The following is a 12,389-nucleotide window of genomic DNA, read 5'->3' as shown; positions in this document are numbered from 1 at the left end:
TAGGATGCTGGTCCCTTGAGAGGGAGGGCCAGGGCAGCAGGAAGCCCTTGGCTTAGGCCCACCTTGTTGTTCCCAGGGTCAACGACAGCATCCTGTTTGTAAATGAAGTGGACGTGCGTGAGGTGACCCACTCAGCGGCAGTGGAGGCCCTCAAAGAGGCAGGCTCCATCGTTCGCCTCTATGTCATGCGTCGGAAGCCCCCGGCTGAGAAGGTCATGGAGATAAAGCTCATCAAAGGGCCTAAAGGTAGCAACTCATTTTGTTCCCATCCTCATCCCAACTGTCCTGTGCCCCAAAGCCTGCTTCCTGGGCACCTGGGCACCCACCTCTGGCCTCCCCTCCATCCAGGTCTTGGCTTCAGCATCGCAGGGGGCGTAGGGAACCAGCACATCCCAGGAGATAATAGCATCTATGTAACAAAGATCATCGAAGGGGGTGCTGCCCACAAGGATGGGAGGTTGCAGATTGGAGACAAGATCCTGGCGGTGAGGACCCCATCTAGCCCATTTTCTAGCCCAGATCTGGGTCTCACCTACTAGCCCTGGACAGGCCCAAGTTCATCACTTCACCCCAGTCCCTCTGTCTTGGGCCATCTGTGGCTTTGTTTGAACTTTGCTTTCCTTGACTCCAGGTCAACAGTGTGGGGTTGGAGGATGTCATGCATGAAGATGCTGTGGCAGCCCTGAAGAACACGTATGATGTTGTCTACCTAAAGGTGGCCAAGCCCAGCAATGCCTACCTGAGTGACAGCTATGCTCCCCCAGACATCACAACCTGTGAGAGCCCTTCAAATGCCAAAGCTCCCCATGACCCATCCTGTTTAACCCCATGACATGCAGCCCCATGACATCCCTGTAGCTGTCCTTCTTCAGATATTCCCCATGAAATAGCCACAATCGCTGATCCTTGCTGTGGCTGGAGAAGAGATGGAAAAATCAGTTACCATAAGGAACTAGAGAAGATTGTCAACGATCTCTCCCCCAGAAGGCACAAAGCCCAGGTGGTTTGATGACTAATTTTACGAAATTCTCAAAAGATAGATAATTTTTCTGTTCTTTTAGAGTACAGGAAAAGATATAAGATTTCACATTTCATTGTGTAAGGCCAGTTCAAATGGTCACAAAGATAACATAAAATAAGGAGAGTTTTGCTTTTGAATAGAGATGCAAAAGTTTACAACAATATAGTAGCAAACCAAACATGGCAGCATTGTAAGGGAATAACATAGGGTTTGTTTCAGAAAACTAAAGATGGCTCAATATTAAGAAATCTCTTAAATATGATTCATAAAAAGTCAGCCAGGCAGAGTGGCTCATGCCTGTAATCCCAGCACTTTGGGAGGTCAAGGGGGGCGGATCATGAGGTCAGGAGATCAAGACTATCCTGACCAACATGGTGAAACTCTGTCTCTAATATATATATATATTATAAAATTAGTTGGACGTGGTGCATGACTGTAGTCCCAGCTACTTGGAGGTTGAGGCAGGGGAATTGCTTGAACCTGGGAGGCAGAGGTTGCAGTGAACCAAGATTTTGCCACTGTACTCCAATCTGGCAACAGAGGGAGACTCTATCTCAAAAAAAAAAGAAAGAAAGAAAAAAAAAGTTAAGCCGGGCTCAGTGGCTCGAGCCTGTAATCCCAGCACTTTGGGAGGCCGAGGTGGGTGGATCACGAGGTTAAGAGATTGAGACCATCCTGGTCAGCATGGTGAAACCCCGTCTCTAATAAAAATACAAAAAATTAGCTGGGCATGGTGGTGCGTGCCTGTAATCCCAGCTACTCAGGAGGCTGAGGCAGGAGAATTGCCTGAACCCAGGAGGCGGAGGTTGCGATGAGCCGAGATCGCGCCATTGCATTCCAGCCTGGGTAACGAACGAAACTCTGTCTCAAAAAAAAAAAGGAAAAAAAAGTTAAGGGTGGCCAGGTGCGGTGGCTCATGCTTGTAATCCCAGCACTTGGGAGGCCAAAGTGTGAGGATCACTTGAGCCTAGGGGTTTGAGACCAGCCTCGGGAAGATAGTGAGACCCCTGTCTCTACAAAATATAAAAAATTAGCATGTGCCTATAGTCCTTGGTATTTGGGAGGCTAAGGCTAGAGGACCGCTTGAGCCAAGAAGTTGGAAGCTACAGTGAACCAATGATTGTGCCACTGTCCACTAGACTGAGTGACAAGCGAGAGGAGAAAACGATATGACCATCTCAAATAGATGTGAAAAAGCATTTTGTGAAATTCATCATCTCTTCAATTTTTTTTTCTTGTTATTTTTTTTTTTGAGATGGAGTCTAGCTTTGTCACCAGGTTGGAGTGCAGTGGCACAATCTTGGCTCTCTGCAACCTCTGCCTTCTGGGTTCAAGTGATTCTCCTGTCTCAGTCTCCCCAGTAGCTGGGACTACAGGTACATGCTGCCATGCCCAGCTGAGTTTTGTATTTTTAGTAGAGACAGGTTTTCACTGTGTTGGTCAGGATGGTTTCAATCTCCTGACCTTGTGATCCACCCGCCTCGGCCTTCCAAAGTGCTGGGATTACAGGTGTGAGCCACCATGCCCGGCCAATTCACCATTTCTTTTGGATGAAAGATTTTAGTGAACTAGGAACAGAGGAATTTTCCTTAAGATGGTGAAGATTACTTATCAGAAACAATAGCAAACATTTTATAATCATAAAATCCTAGCAGTGTGTCCATTAACTTATTTTTAAATTTTAATTTTAACTTTTTTCTTGAGATGGCGTTTCACTCTTGTTGGCTAGGCTGGAGTGCAGTGCCATGATCTCAGCTCACTGCAAACTCCACTTCCCAGGTTCAAGTGATTCTCCTGCCTCAGCCTCCCGAGTAGCTGGGATTATAGGTGCTACCACGCTGGCTAATTTTTATACCTTTAGTGGAGATGGGGTTTTACCATGTTGGCCAGGTCTTGAACTCCTCTTGACCTCAGGTTATCTGCCTGTCTCAGCCTCCGGAAGTACTGAGATTACAGGTGTGAGCCACCACGCCCAGCCTCCATTAATTTATAAAGAAGACAAGGATGCCTCTTACCACTGCTGTGCTTTAGAGCAAGGTTTGCCTCTTACCAGTGCCGCGCTTCATTGCTTTAGAGCAAGGTTTCTCAATGTTACTCCTGACATTTTTGGAACCAGAATTCATTGTGAGGGGTTGTCCTGTGCTTTGTGGGATATTTAGCAGCATCCTTGGTCTCTGTCTATCAGATGACAATGGTACTCCTCCCCCTCAGTCATAACAATAAAAAATGTTATGACAGAATTGCCCCAGCACAATTATGGTGGTTGAAAATCACTACATTAGAGATATCAGACAGTATAGCAAGAAAAGAATAAACAGTTACATTTGGAAGGGAAGAACAAAAGTTATCTTTATTTGTAAATTATGCTACTTAGAATCTAGATCAAAATCTAAGTCAATTAACTGAGAAACTTAATATGAGAAGTGAAGAATGTGGCTATTTGTTGGCTGGGTGAGGTAGCTTACGCCTGTAATCCTAGCACTTTGAGAGGCCAATGTGGGTGGAACACTTGAGGTCAGGAGTTTGAGAACAGCCTGACCAACATGGAGAAACCCTGTCTCTACTAAAGAAAAAAAAATATTAGCTGGGTGTACATGTAATCCCAGCTAATCCTGAGGCTGAGGTGGGAGAATCACTTGACCCTGGGAAGCAGAGGTTTCAGTGAGCTGAGATAGAGCCACTGCACTCCAGCCTGGGAGACAGAGTGAGATTCCACCTCAAAAAAAAAAAAAAGGAATATGGCTATTTGTAAGATAAATAACAGGAATTAGTAACTTTCCAGCAATAAGAAGATGTAGTGGGTAAAAAGACCCCTTTTGCCATAGGAAAAAATGCTATAAAATTATTAGAAATAGAAACTTGACAAGAAATGTGAGATTCATGTGAAGCTTTACTGAAGGACATAAGAATGGAAGGGTGGAGAGTCACACCGTGTTTCTGGATGCAAAAACTTCATATGCTAAAGATCTCAACCGGCTCCAAATTAATATATACATAACATTCAATCCTAATCTGAATTTTAATGTTTCCCCACTGGGAACTTGGAAGCTTGATACTAAAGTTTAACTGGAAAAATTTGTGTGGGGGAAGAGCTAAGACATTTTGGGAAAGAATAATGAGGTGTGGCAGCCCTTACAAACTATTAAATAATACTGTAAAACCATATTGAAATCACATGGTACTATTCCTAAATACCATAACCTACCAAAAAGAACCTGAGCTCCTTGGAAGAAGGGTCACTTTAAAATCTTTGGCAACAAATATATACGACGAGCTTCTAACTTCTTTCATACTAGAGAGCAGGGAAGGTATCCAAGACTACTAGGGTCTCAGCAAAGACACAGGAGCCAAATTGAAGGGGCTCCTACTGGCCAGTCAGTGAAACTCATTAAATATATTAAAATCTTGGCTGGGCGAGGTGGCTCGAGCCTGTAATCCCAGTATTTTGGGAGGCTGAGATGGGTGGATGATGAGGTCAGGAGATGGAGACCATCCTGGCTAACATGGTGAAACCCCATCTCTACTAAAAATACAAAAAGTAGCCAGGGGTGGTGGTACTCGTCTGCAGTCCCAGCTACTCAGGAGGCTGAGGCAGGAGAATCATTTGATCCCAGGAGAGGGAGATTGCTGTGAGCTGAGATTGTGCTACTGCACTCCAGCCTGGGCGACAGAGTGAAACTGTCTCAAAAGAAAAAAAATCCTTAAGGTCATAATAATACTTAAAAATATTTTGGAGGATGCTAGGAGATCTCATTCATTCTGAAATTGGTGAATAAAGGGAGAGAGACATGCAGAGAGAGGTATGAATTTATCCTTTCTTTCGTGTGCAGACTACCTCAGAGAGTAGCCAAAAGGTTGACATGGGGCTGTTCTTTTGTTGTTCGGAGGCAGATCTTGCTTTGTCGCCCAGCAGGCTGGAGTGCAGTGGTGCGATGTTGGCTCACTGCAACTTCCACCTCTTGGGCTCAAGCGATCCTCCCACCTCAGCCTCCTGGGTAGCTGGGATTACAGGTGAATGCTATCATGCTCAGCTAGCTTTTTATTTTGTAGAGATAGGATTTCACCATGTTATCCAAGCTGGAGGATTTTTTTTTTTTGAGAGGGAGTCTGGGTCTGTCGCCCAGGCTGGAGTGCAGTGGCACAATCTTGGCTCATTGCAACCTCCGCCTCCTGCGTTCAAGCAATTTTCTTGCCTCAGCCTCCTGAGTACCTGAGATTACAGACATGAGCTGCGATGCCCAGCCAATTTTTGTATGTTTAGTAGAGATGGGATTTCGCCATGTTGGCCAGGCTGCTCTCAAACCCTTGATCCCAAGTGATCTGCCTGCCTTGGTCTCCAGAGTGCTGGGATTACAGGCGTGAGCCATTGTGCCTGGCCTCGATTGTTATTTTTACAGAAGAATTCCCACTAATAAATGCTCCCTGTTCCAAAGAAAGAACGTAGTAGAATATCACTATTTCCAAGGTCCTGGTACACACCAGAGCTAGGAGGTGGTTGTCAGGTTGTAACTTACCTGAGAGGCTTATGGGGCACTTTATAATGGATGGAATGGGCTGAAGACCCCGAACCTCCCATTAATCTTATCTGACAGAATGACAACCAGACATTATTTCATCCTGTGGTGATGCCGTAGGAAGAACAGAGCACCACCTATGAAGTATACAGGACTTACTAAAAAAAATTCTGAATTGAACTTGAAACTAATCAAGCCTCAGAATTAACTGCCAGTTTACAGGAGATACAGGGGCAGAGGCAGAGGCTAAACCACATCACAGGAGAGTAAGCAGTAATTTCCCTGTTAGACTTTCCCCTAAACGCTGGTTGAGGTGGCTGATGCCTATAATCCCAGCACTTTGGGAGGCTGAGGCGGGTGGATCATTTGAGGTCAGGAGTTCGAGACCAGCCTGGCCAACATGGTGAAACCCCGTTTCTACTAAAAATACAAAAATTAGCTGGGTGTGCTCCTGTAATCCCAGCTACTTGGGAGGCTGAAGCATGAGCATTGCTTGAACCCAGGAGGCAGAGGCTGCAATGAGCTGAGATCGTACCACTGCACTCCAGCCTGGGTGACTCTGTCTAAAAAGAAAAGTTTTCCTCATAGCATGTGGGAAATTCTTTTAGATAAATGACCTAGTTTTTTCAACAAATGGATGGCAAGTGGGGGAAAAAAGAGGGAGAAGAATTTTATGGATCAAGAGATTTGAGAGACACAGGAACCAAAAGTAAACCCCAAAGCATGGTGTTAATGTTCCCCTTTGACTTGCCCATCCCTGACATACTGAGGACATATCATGTTCAAATCCTTTATCCCCTAGGACAATCAGCCTCTGATGTCGCCTATAAATTCCTGACCCCTGACGTCACTGATCTGATATCCCCTTCCACCTCACCCTGGCGTCTCTGGCAGAATACCTCCGTTCCACCTAACTGTGGCTCCCTTGGCCCCCCTGGGGAGAAGGTTGGGTGGCAGGTGCTGTTTCCCTCCAGGCACTTTCATCTCCACCCCATGTCTTCCTCAGCTTATTCCCAGCACCTGGACAATGAGATCAGTCACAGCAGCTACCTGGGCACCGACTACCCCACAGCCATGACCCCCACTTCCCCTCGGCGCTACTCCCCAGTGGCCAAAGACCTGCTCGGGGAGGAGGACATTCCCCGAGAACCGAGGCGAATCGTGATCCACCGGGGCTCCACAGGCCTAGGCTTCAATATCGTGGGTGGCGAGGACGGCGAAGGCATCTTCATCTCCTTTATTCTGGCTGGGGGCCCTGCAGACCTCAGTGGGGAGCTGCGGAAGGGGGACCAGATCCTGTCGGTGAGGAAAGGCCTGCCCCTCCCTGCACCATCCCCTCCCCATTGCTGCACCACTCCCTCTCTTCAGGGCACAGCGCAGAGCTCTTGCGGAGGGGTGTGGGTGAGCTGCAGCCTGGTCCTCTTGTGGGATCACTCCCTGCTCCACCTGGACCCAGAGGTGCTGGCTCCTGTCTCTGGTGACACAGCCTCTCCTCTCTCTAGGTCAATGGTGTTGACCTCCGCAATGCCAGCCATGAGCAGGCCGCCATTGCCCTGAAGAATGCGGGTCAGACGGTCACAATCATCGCTCAGTATAAACCAGAAGGTACCAGGCTGGAAACTCCTTGTCTTATGAGCTAAAATGGCCCTTAGGACTCTGCCTCTTCAGCCGATGGCTTCCGTGGGGGTGGAGAGGGTGGCAGTAGGATGGGAACAGAGCTCAAGAACCTCCCTGTCCTTCCTCAGAGTACAGCCGATTTGAGGCCAAGATCCATGACCTTCGGGAGCAGCTCATGAACAGCAGCCTGGGCTCAGGGACGGCCTCCCTGCGGAGCAACCCCAAGAGGGGTTTCTACATAAGGTCAGAGGCTCCCTGGGCTGGGCTCCTCAGCCTCTCCGAGTTCCTGGGCACTCTGTGTTCGGCCGCTCCTCCTCTCCACCCTGCCTGCTCTAGCTTTCACCCCAGGCCTGACCTGCAGCTGGGGTTCATGGGCTTGGTTGCACAGATTAACATTTGAAATACTCCCTGTCAATGGGAAAATCGCCTCTGCCCCAAGTATCCCAACTGCCTTCTAGCCCCGGTCATTGCAGCACTTCCCTGGGCTCCGAGACCATCCCGCAATTTGGCCCTTCGAAGGTTAATGTTTGGGGGAACAGCGGTCCTCTAGGGTATTTGGAGTGTTGCCCAGCCCTCACGTCCTTGTGGGCAGTCCTGGAGAGGTGGGCCGAAGCTCTGTTGTGCCTGCCTCCTGTCTCTCCAGTGGGATTTTGACCCCCTCTTAGGGCTCCTCTCCTTTGACTTTTTTTTTTTTCGAGATGGAGTCTCTAGCCCCTGTTGCCCAGGTTGGAGTGCAGTGGTGCCATCTTGGCTCACTGCAACCTCTGCCTCCCGGGTTCAAGTGATTCTCCCACCTCAGCCTCCTGAGTAGTTAGGACTACAGACACGCGCCACCACACCCAGCTTTTTGTTTTGTATTTTTATTAGAGACGGGGTTTCACCGTGTTAGCCAGAGTGGTCTCGATCTCCTAACCTTGTGATCTGCCCGCCTTGGCCTCTTGAAGTGCTGGGATTACAGGCGTGAACCCCCCGATTCAGGCCTCCATTGACTCTTTTGTGGCTTAGGTCCCTCCTGCCCCCACGGATCCCCCTCGCATCTGCCTCCTCTTCTCTCCCTCTCTGGTCCTGTGGCTCTCATGGCCTCGTCTCTTGCCCCGATCTGCAGATGTCTCTAGGAGCTGTCGGCCCTGGCTGAACTCTTTCCGGAGGTCGAGACCTGCACTTCTGGCCATCTGCTTTCTGGCCATCTCTACTGGGATGTCCCACAGGCGTCCCATACTCAACAGGTCCCCCGCTGAGCTCATCGTCCTGCTGTGGACCTGTTCCATCTTGCTGCATCAGCAGTTTCCCTCTTGCTGAGTGGCATCTCTGGCCACCCAGACGCCAGCTCACACCTGAGCCCTTGCTCTGCCCTTTCTCTGTGCTCAGGTCCAGTTGGTCCCCAAGGTTCTTCTGACTCCCAGTAACCACAGAGATTGTGTGGTGGCTCCCAGGGGGAATGTCTTCTGGTTGTCAGACTCTCAGGAGGCCTGGGGTCTCTTCCCTCCTCTCCAGGTCCATTGCTTTCCTCTGGATCTTCATTCCTTCTTTAGTTTCTGATGCCAGGAGTTGTGACTTATAGGGATTTGATACTAGTAAGGGTAACCATGATTTGCAGACACGGGACCTTTCTTTTTCTTATTAATTTGGACAGATTCAAGGTTACCCCTGTGACTTTATGATGCGCACATGTACTGCAAACTGTTTTCTTGAGAGGGTGGAGTTCCAGCTCTCCCTCTGGAAACTGTACTCAGTGTGGGCTGAATGATGGTTAATAGTTGTGGTGGTTACGATTACAGTCAGCGTTTGGTCCCCACACAGTTTTGGGTTACTCAGCACCCATTGTGGCCATGGGAGTGCCATCCACAGATCTCTGGGCTGGGTCTCAGGGTGACTGATGCAACCTTCCTGGGGTCCTCAGCCGGGCTCTGACCAGTAGCCACTTGCCCCCCAGGGCCCTGTTTGATTACGACAAGACCAAGGACTGCGGCTTCCTAAGCCAGGCCCTGAGCTTCCGCTTTGGAGACGTGCTGCATGTCATCGATGCTAGCGATGAGGAGTGGTGGCAGGCACGGCGGGTCCACTCTGACAGTGAGACCGATGACATTGGCTTCATCCCCAGCAAACGGCGGTGAGGCTCTGGGCTCTGTAGCCTTCCTGCCACAGGCACTGAAATTCCCAAGGTCCCTCGGGGTGGACAGCCATCGGGGATGTGTTTGCCCTCTGACCTCCTAGGGGTTTGTCTGTTGGGACCTCCTGGGGACTGTGGCTCCCATGAGCCTTTGGGAAGGACAGCTCCTCATTGAGGAGCACAGGGCCCAGGGCCATGGGAGAAGGGATTATTAGCCAGCCTGGAGCCTGGGGGCAGCAGGGTTCCTCACTGGGCATTTTCCTATCTGCCTTTCCCTCCATGTATCCCACAGGGTTGAGCGACGAGAGTGGTCAAGGTTAAAGGCCAAGGTAGGTGGAGGAGGGGTGAGCCTGGGTGGAAGCCTGAGGGCTCATGGAGCTGAGCTCATAGCTAACCTCGTGGCCGCCTGCTTTTTCTTCCTAGGACTGGGGCTCCAGCTCTGGATCACAGGGTAGGTAGGGTCAGTTCGGGAGGATGTGGGTGAGAGGCACACTGAGCTGCCTTTGATATCCTCAAGGGGGAGACAGGGCCCTAGGTCCCCTGTTTCAGAGCCCCTTGCAGATGCGCCACCTCCTGACAGGTCGAGAAGACTCGGTTCTGAGCTACGAGACAGTGACGCAGATGGAAGGTGAGCCCTGGCCCCTGCCTTGGCCCCCACTCCTGCTGCTGCTCCAACTTAGTCCTTGGCCTAAGCCAGGCTCTGTCTCCGCAGTGCACTATGCTCGCCCCATCATCATCCTTGGGCCCACCAAGGACCGCGCCAATGATGATCTTCTCTCCGAGTTCCCCGACAAGTTTGGATCCTGTGTTCCCCGTGAGTGCTGGGGCCTTGGATGGAGGTGGAGGTGGAAGTGGGGGTGGGGTGGAGGAGGCCCATCCCTGCAGCCTGTAGGCAGAGCCCCCTGGGGGGTTGGTGTGCAGGGGGACACAGGGTTTCTCTGAGAAGGAGTGCTTCTCAGCCACCCTCACATTCCCCAGTACCCATGCCCAGACCAGAGACTTGGAGGCCCTGGAGGGTGCTGGGGGAAGCGGTCCTGCCCCTCTGCAGTCTTGGTCTCTCTGGCAGTGCCCTTTCACCAAATGACCAGCTGGGCACTATGGGGATTTGATTGATGGAGGATGGTTTTAAGCTAGAGGAATGGGGGATAGATCTTTGGGGGGTGGGGTGACTTCCTGGCAGATACAACACGGCCCAAGCGGGAGTATGAGATAGATGGCCGGGATTACCACTTTGTGTCGTCCCGGGAGAAAATGGAGAAGGACATTCAGGCACACAAGTTCATTGAGGCCGGCCAGTACAACAGCCACCTCTATGGGACCAGCGTCCAGTCCGTGCGAGAGGTGGCAGAGCAGGTAGGACCTGGCGGGCACCTGGTCCTCTTCCTCCTCCCCTCTCCCCACCCCATTGCCTCCCTCCAGCTCTCTCTAACTCTCTCTCTCTCTGTCTCTTTCCCTGCTGGGTCTCGACTCCACTCCTCCACCTCCTTCTCCTCTTGGGCAACTCTGTCTGACCGCCTGCTCTCTGCCCCTGCTCTCTCTCCCACCTGCCTTGCTTCCTGACCCCAAACTCCCCACCACCATCTGGCCTCTTTCTCTCCCCACTCCCTCCTCCTTGCCCCATTTCTCCTCTTCCTGTGGCCTTGTTTTTGGTGGCTTGGCCTTCCCCACTGGGTCCCTCCCTTTTCCCTGACTCCCCTCTGGCCCTTTCCCCTGCCTCACCCTTTCCTGGGGCCCCACTCCCCTCTCCCACTCCTCTGCTAACTCCTTTCCCTTCCCCGATGCTCCCCACCCTGCCCTCCCTCCCTCCACGGCTCCTCTCTCCATCTGCCTCCCTCCCTCCCATCTGTCTCCTTGTTCCTTCCATCTGTCTGTCCTTTGACCGTCCTCCCCTCCCTCCTCCCTCTATCCTACTTCCTTTCTCTTTTTTCTTGGCTTTCCTTCCTGCCTGTGTCACCTCTGCCTTGTGCACACTGCCCCATTCGCTGCTGCCCTGGCTCTGACAACCTCTCTTGGGTCCCTGCCTGCTTGGTGCTCCTCCCCTTCTCCATCTTATCCTGTCCCTGCCCTCTCCCCATGCTCTTTGTCTTCCCTATCCTTTCTCTTTCTGTCTTTTACTCTGTCCATACTCCCTTCCCGCCTGACTCTCTGCCCCCATGTTTCTTGACATCCATGTCACTCCCCCTTGGCCAACCTCCCATTCCCCACCTCTCCCTGTCCTGTGTCTCTCCAACACTGCTGTCTGTCCTTTCCTGCCACCCGCTGGCCCCCCTCCGCCCACCCTGCCTGCCCCCAGGGGAAGCACTGCATCCTCGATGTCTCGGCCAATGCCGTGCGGCGGCTGCAGGCGGCCCACCTGCACCCCATCGCCATCTTCATCCGCCCCCGCTCCCTGGAGAATGTGCTGTGAGTATGGTCCTGGGGGCCTCCCCTCTGCTCCCCCACATTTGTGGCCCTGGGCCTCACAAGGCCTCTGCGGTGAAACTCTCCCTTCAGAACCCTGGACAGCGGTCCCAGCAGCCCCTGAGGTGGGGATCCCTGGAACCCAGGGATCCATGAGCACCTGGAATCCAGGAGACCTGGAACCCAGAGGATTCGGGCAATCGTGCCTTTCCCTTCCTTTCCTGCCTGGGGCTAGACAGGACTACATCTCCCAGCAGCCCCTGGGGCACACCAGCTGGGGCAAGCCAGGGCCTTCAGGGCTGTTGGGAGTTGGAGTCGGAATCCCATCTCTGGGGCTGAAGGCTGGAAGGATGAAGCTTGGGAGATGGCCCTGGAGTAGCCACACCTGGCTGGGGTGGTTGTGGGTGGGGGCTCATCTGTGGTCCCAGAGGATATTGGGAATTGTATTTTTTTTTTTTTTTTTTTTTTTTTGCTGTGTGCTCCAAATAGGAGAATACTAGTTGCAACTTAACATTCCTGGATAGAGGAGGTGAAAGTCAGGGTCAGGTGGGCCCAGTCTCAGGCCTGCGCTCCCTCCCGCTTCACAGAGAGATTAATAAGCGGATCACAGAGGAGCAAGCCCGTAAAGCCTTCGACAGAGCCACCAAGCTGGAGCAGGAGTTCACAGAGTGCTTCTCAGGTGAGGCTACGTAGGGCACCTTTGCTCGGATTAGAAAGCACTCCCCCC

General features: G+C 51.5%; 1 protein-coding gene across 28 annotated transcripts in view; it reads left to right on the top strand.

Moving 5' to 3' along the window:
- Positions 1–12,389, top strand: part of DLG4 (discs large MAGUK scaffold protein 4) — a 28,923-nt gene that overhangs the window by 15,155 nt on the left and 1,379 nt on the right. For all 28 annotated transcript variants that reach the window (XM_035299773.3, XM_054255778.2, XM_035299770.3 and 25 more), the window contains 14 exons: positions 77–246; positions 349–485; positions 632–776; positions 6,542–6,837; positions 7,038–7,140; positions 7,281–7,395; positions 9,086–9,262; positions 9,555–9,591; positions 9,686–9,713; positions 9,843–9,890; positions 9,975–10,076; positions 10,443–10,615; positions 11,556–11,665; positions 12,250–12,341. In XM_035299773.3, coding sequence (XP_035155664.1) covers positions 77–246; positions 349–485; positions 632–776; positions 6,542–6,837; positions 7,038–7,140; positions 7,281–7,395; positions 9,086–9,262; positions 9,555–9,591; positions 9,686–9,713; positions 9,843–9,890; positions 9,975–10,076; positions 10,443–10,615; positions 11,556–11,665; positions 12,250–12,341 — 1,733 coding nt within the window. The remainder of the gene's footprint in view (positions 1–76; positions 247–348; positions 486–631; positions 777–6,541; positions 6,838–7,037; positions 7,141–7,280; positions 7,396–9,085; positions 9,263–9,554; positions 9,592–9,685; positions 9,714–9,842; positions 9,891–9,974; positions 10,077–10,442; positions 10,616–11,555; positions 11,666–12,249; positions 12,342–12,389) is intronic.

Source organism: Callithrix jacchus, chromosome 5 (genome assembly GCF_049354715.1).
Source record: "Callithrix jacchus isolate 240 chromosome 5, calJac240_pri, whole genome shotgun sequence".
Classification (NCBI taxonomy): Eukaryota; Metazoa; Chordata; class Mammalia; order Primates; family Cebidae; genus Callithrix; species Callithrix jacchus.
Note: the sequence above shows the minus strand (reverse complement) of the source record. Positions and strands in the feature narration are given on the sequence as shown.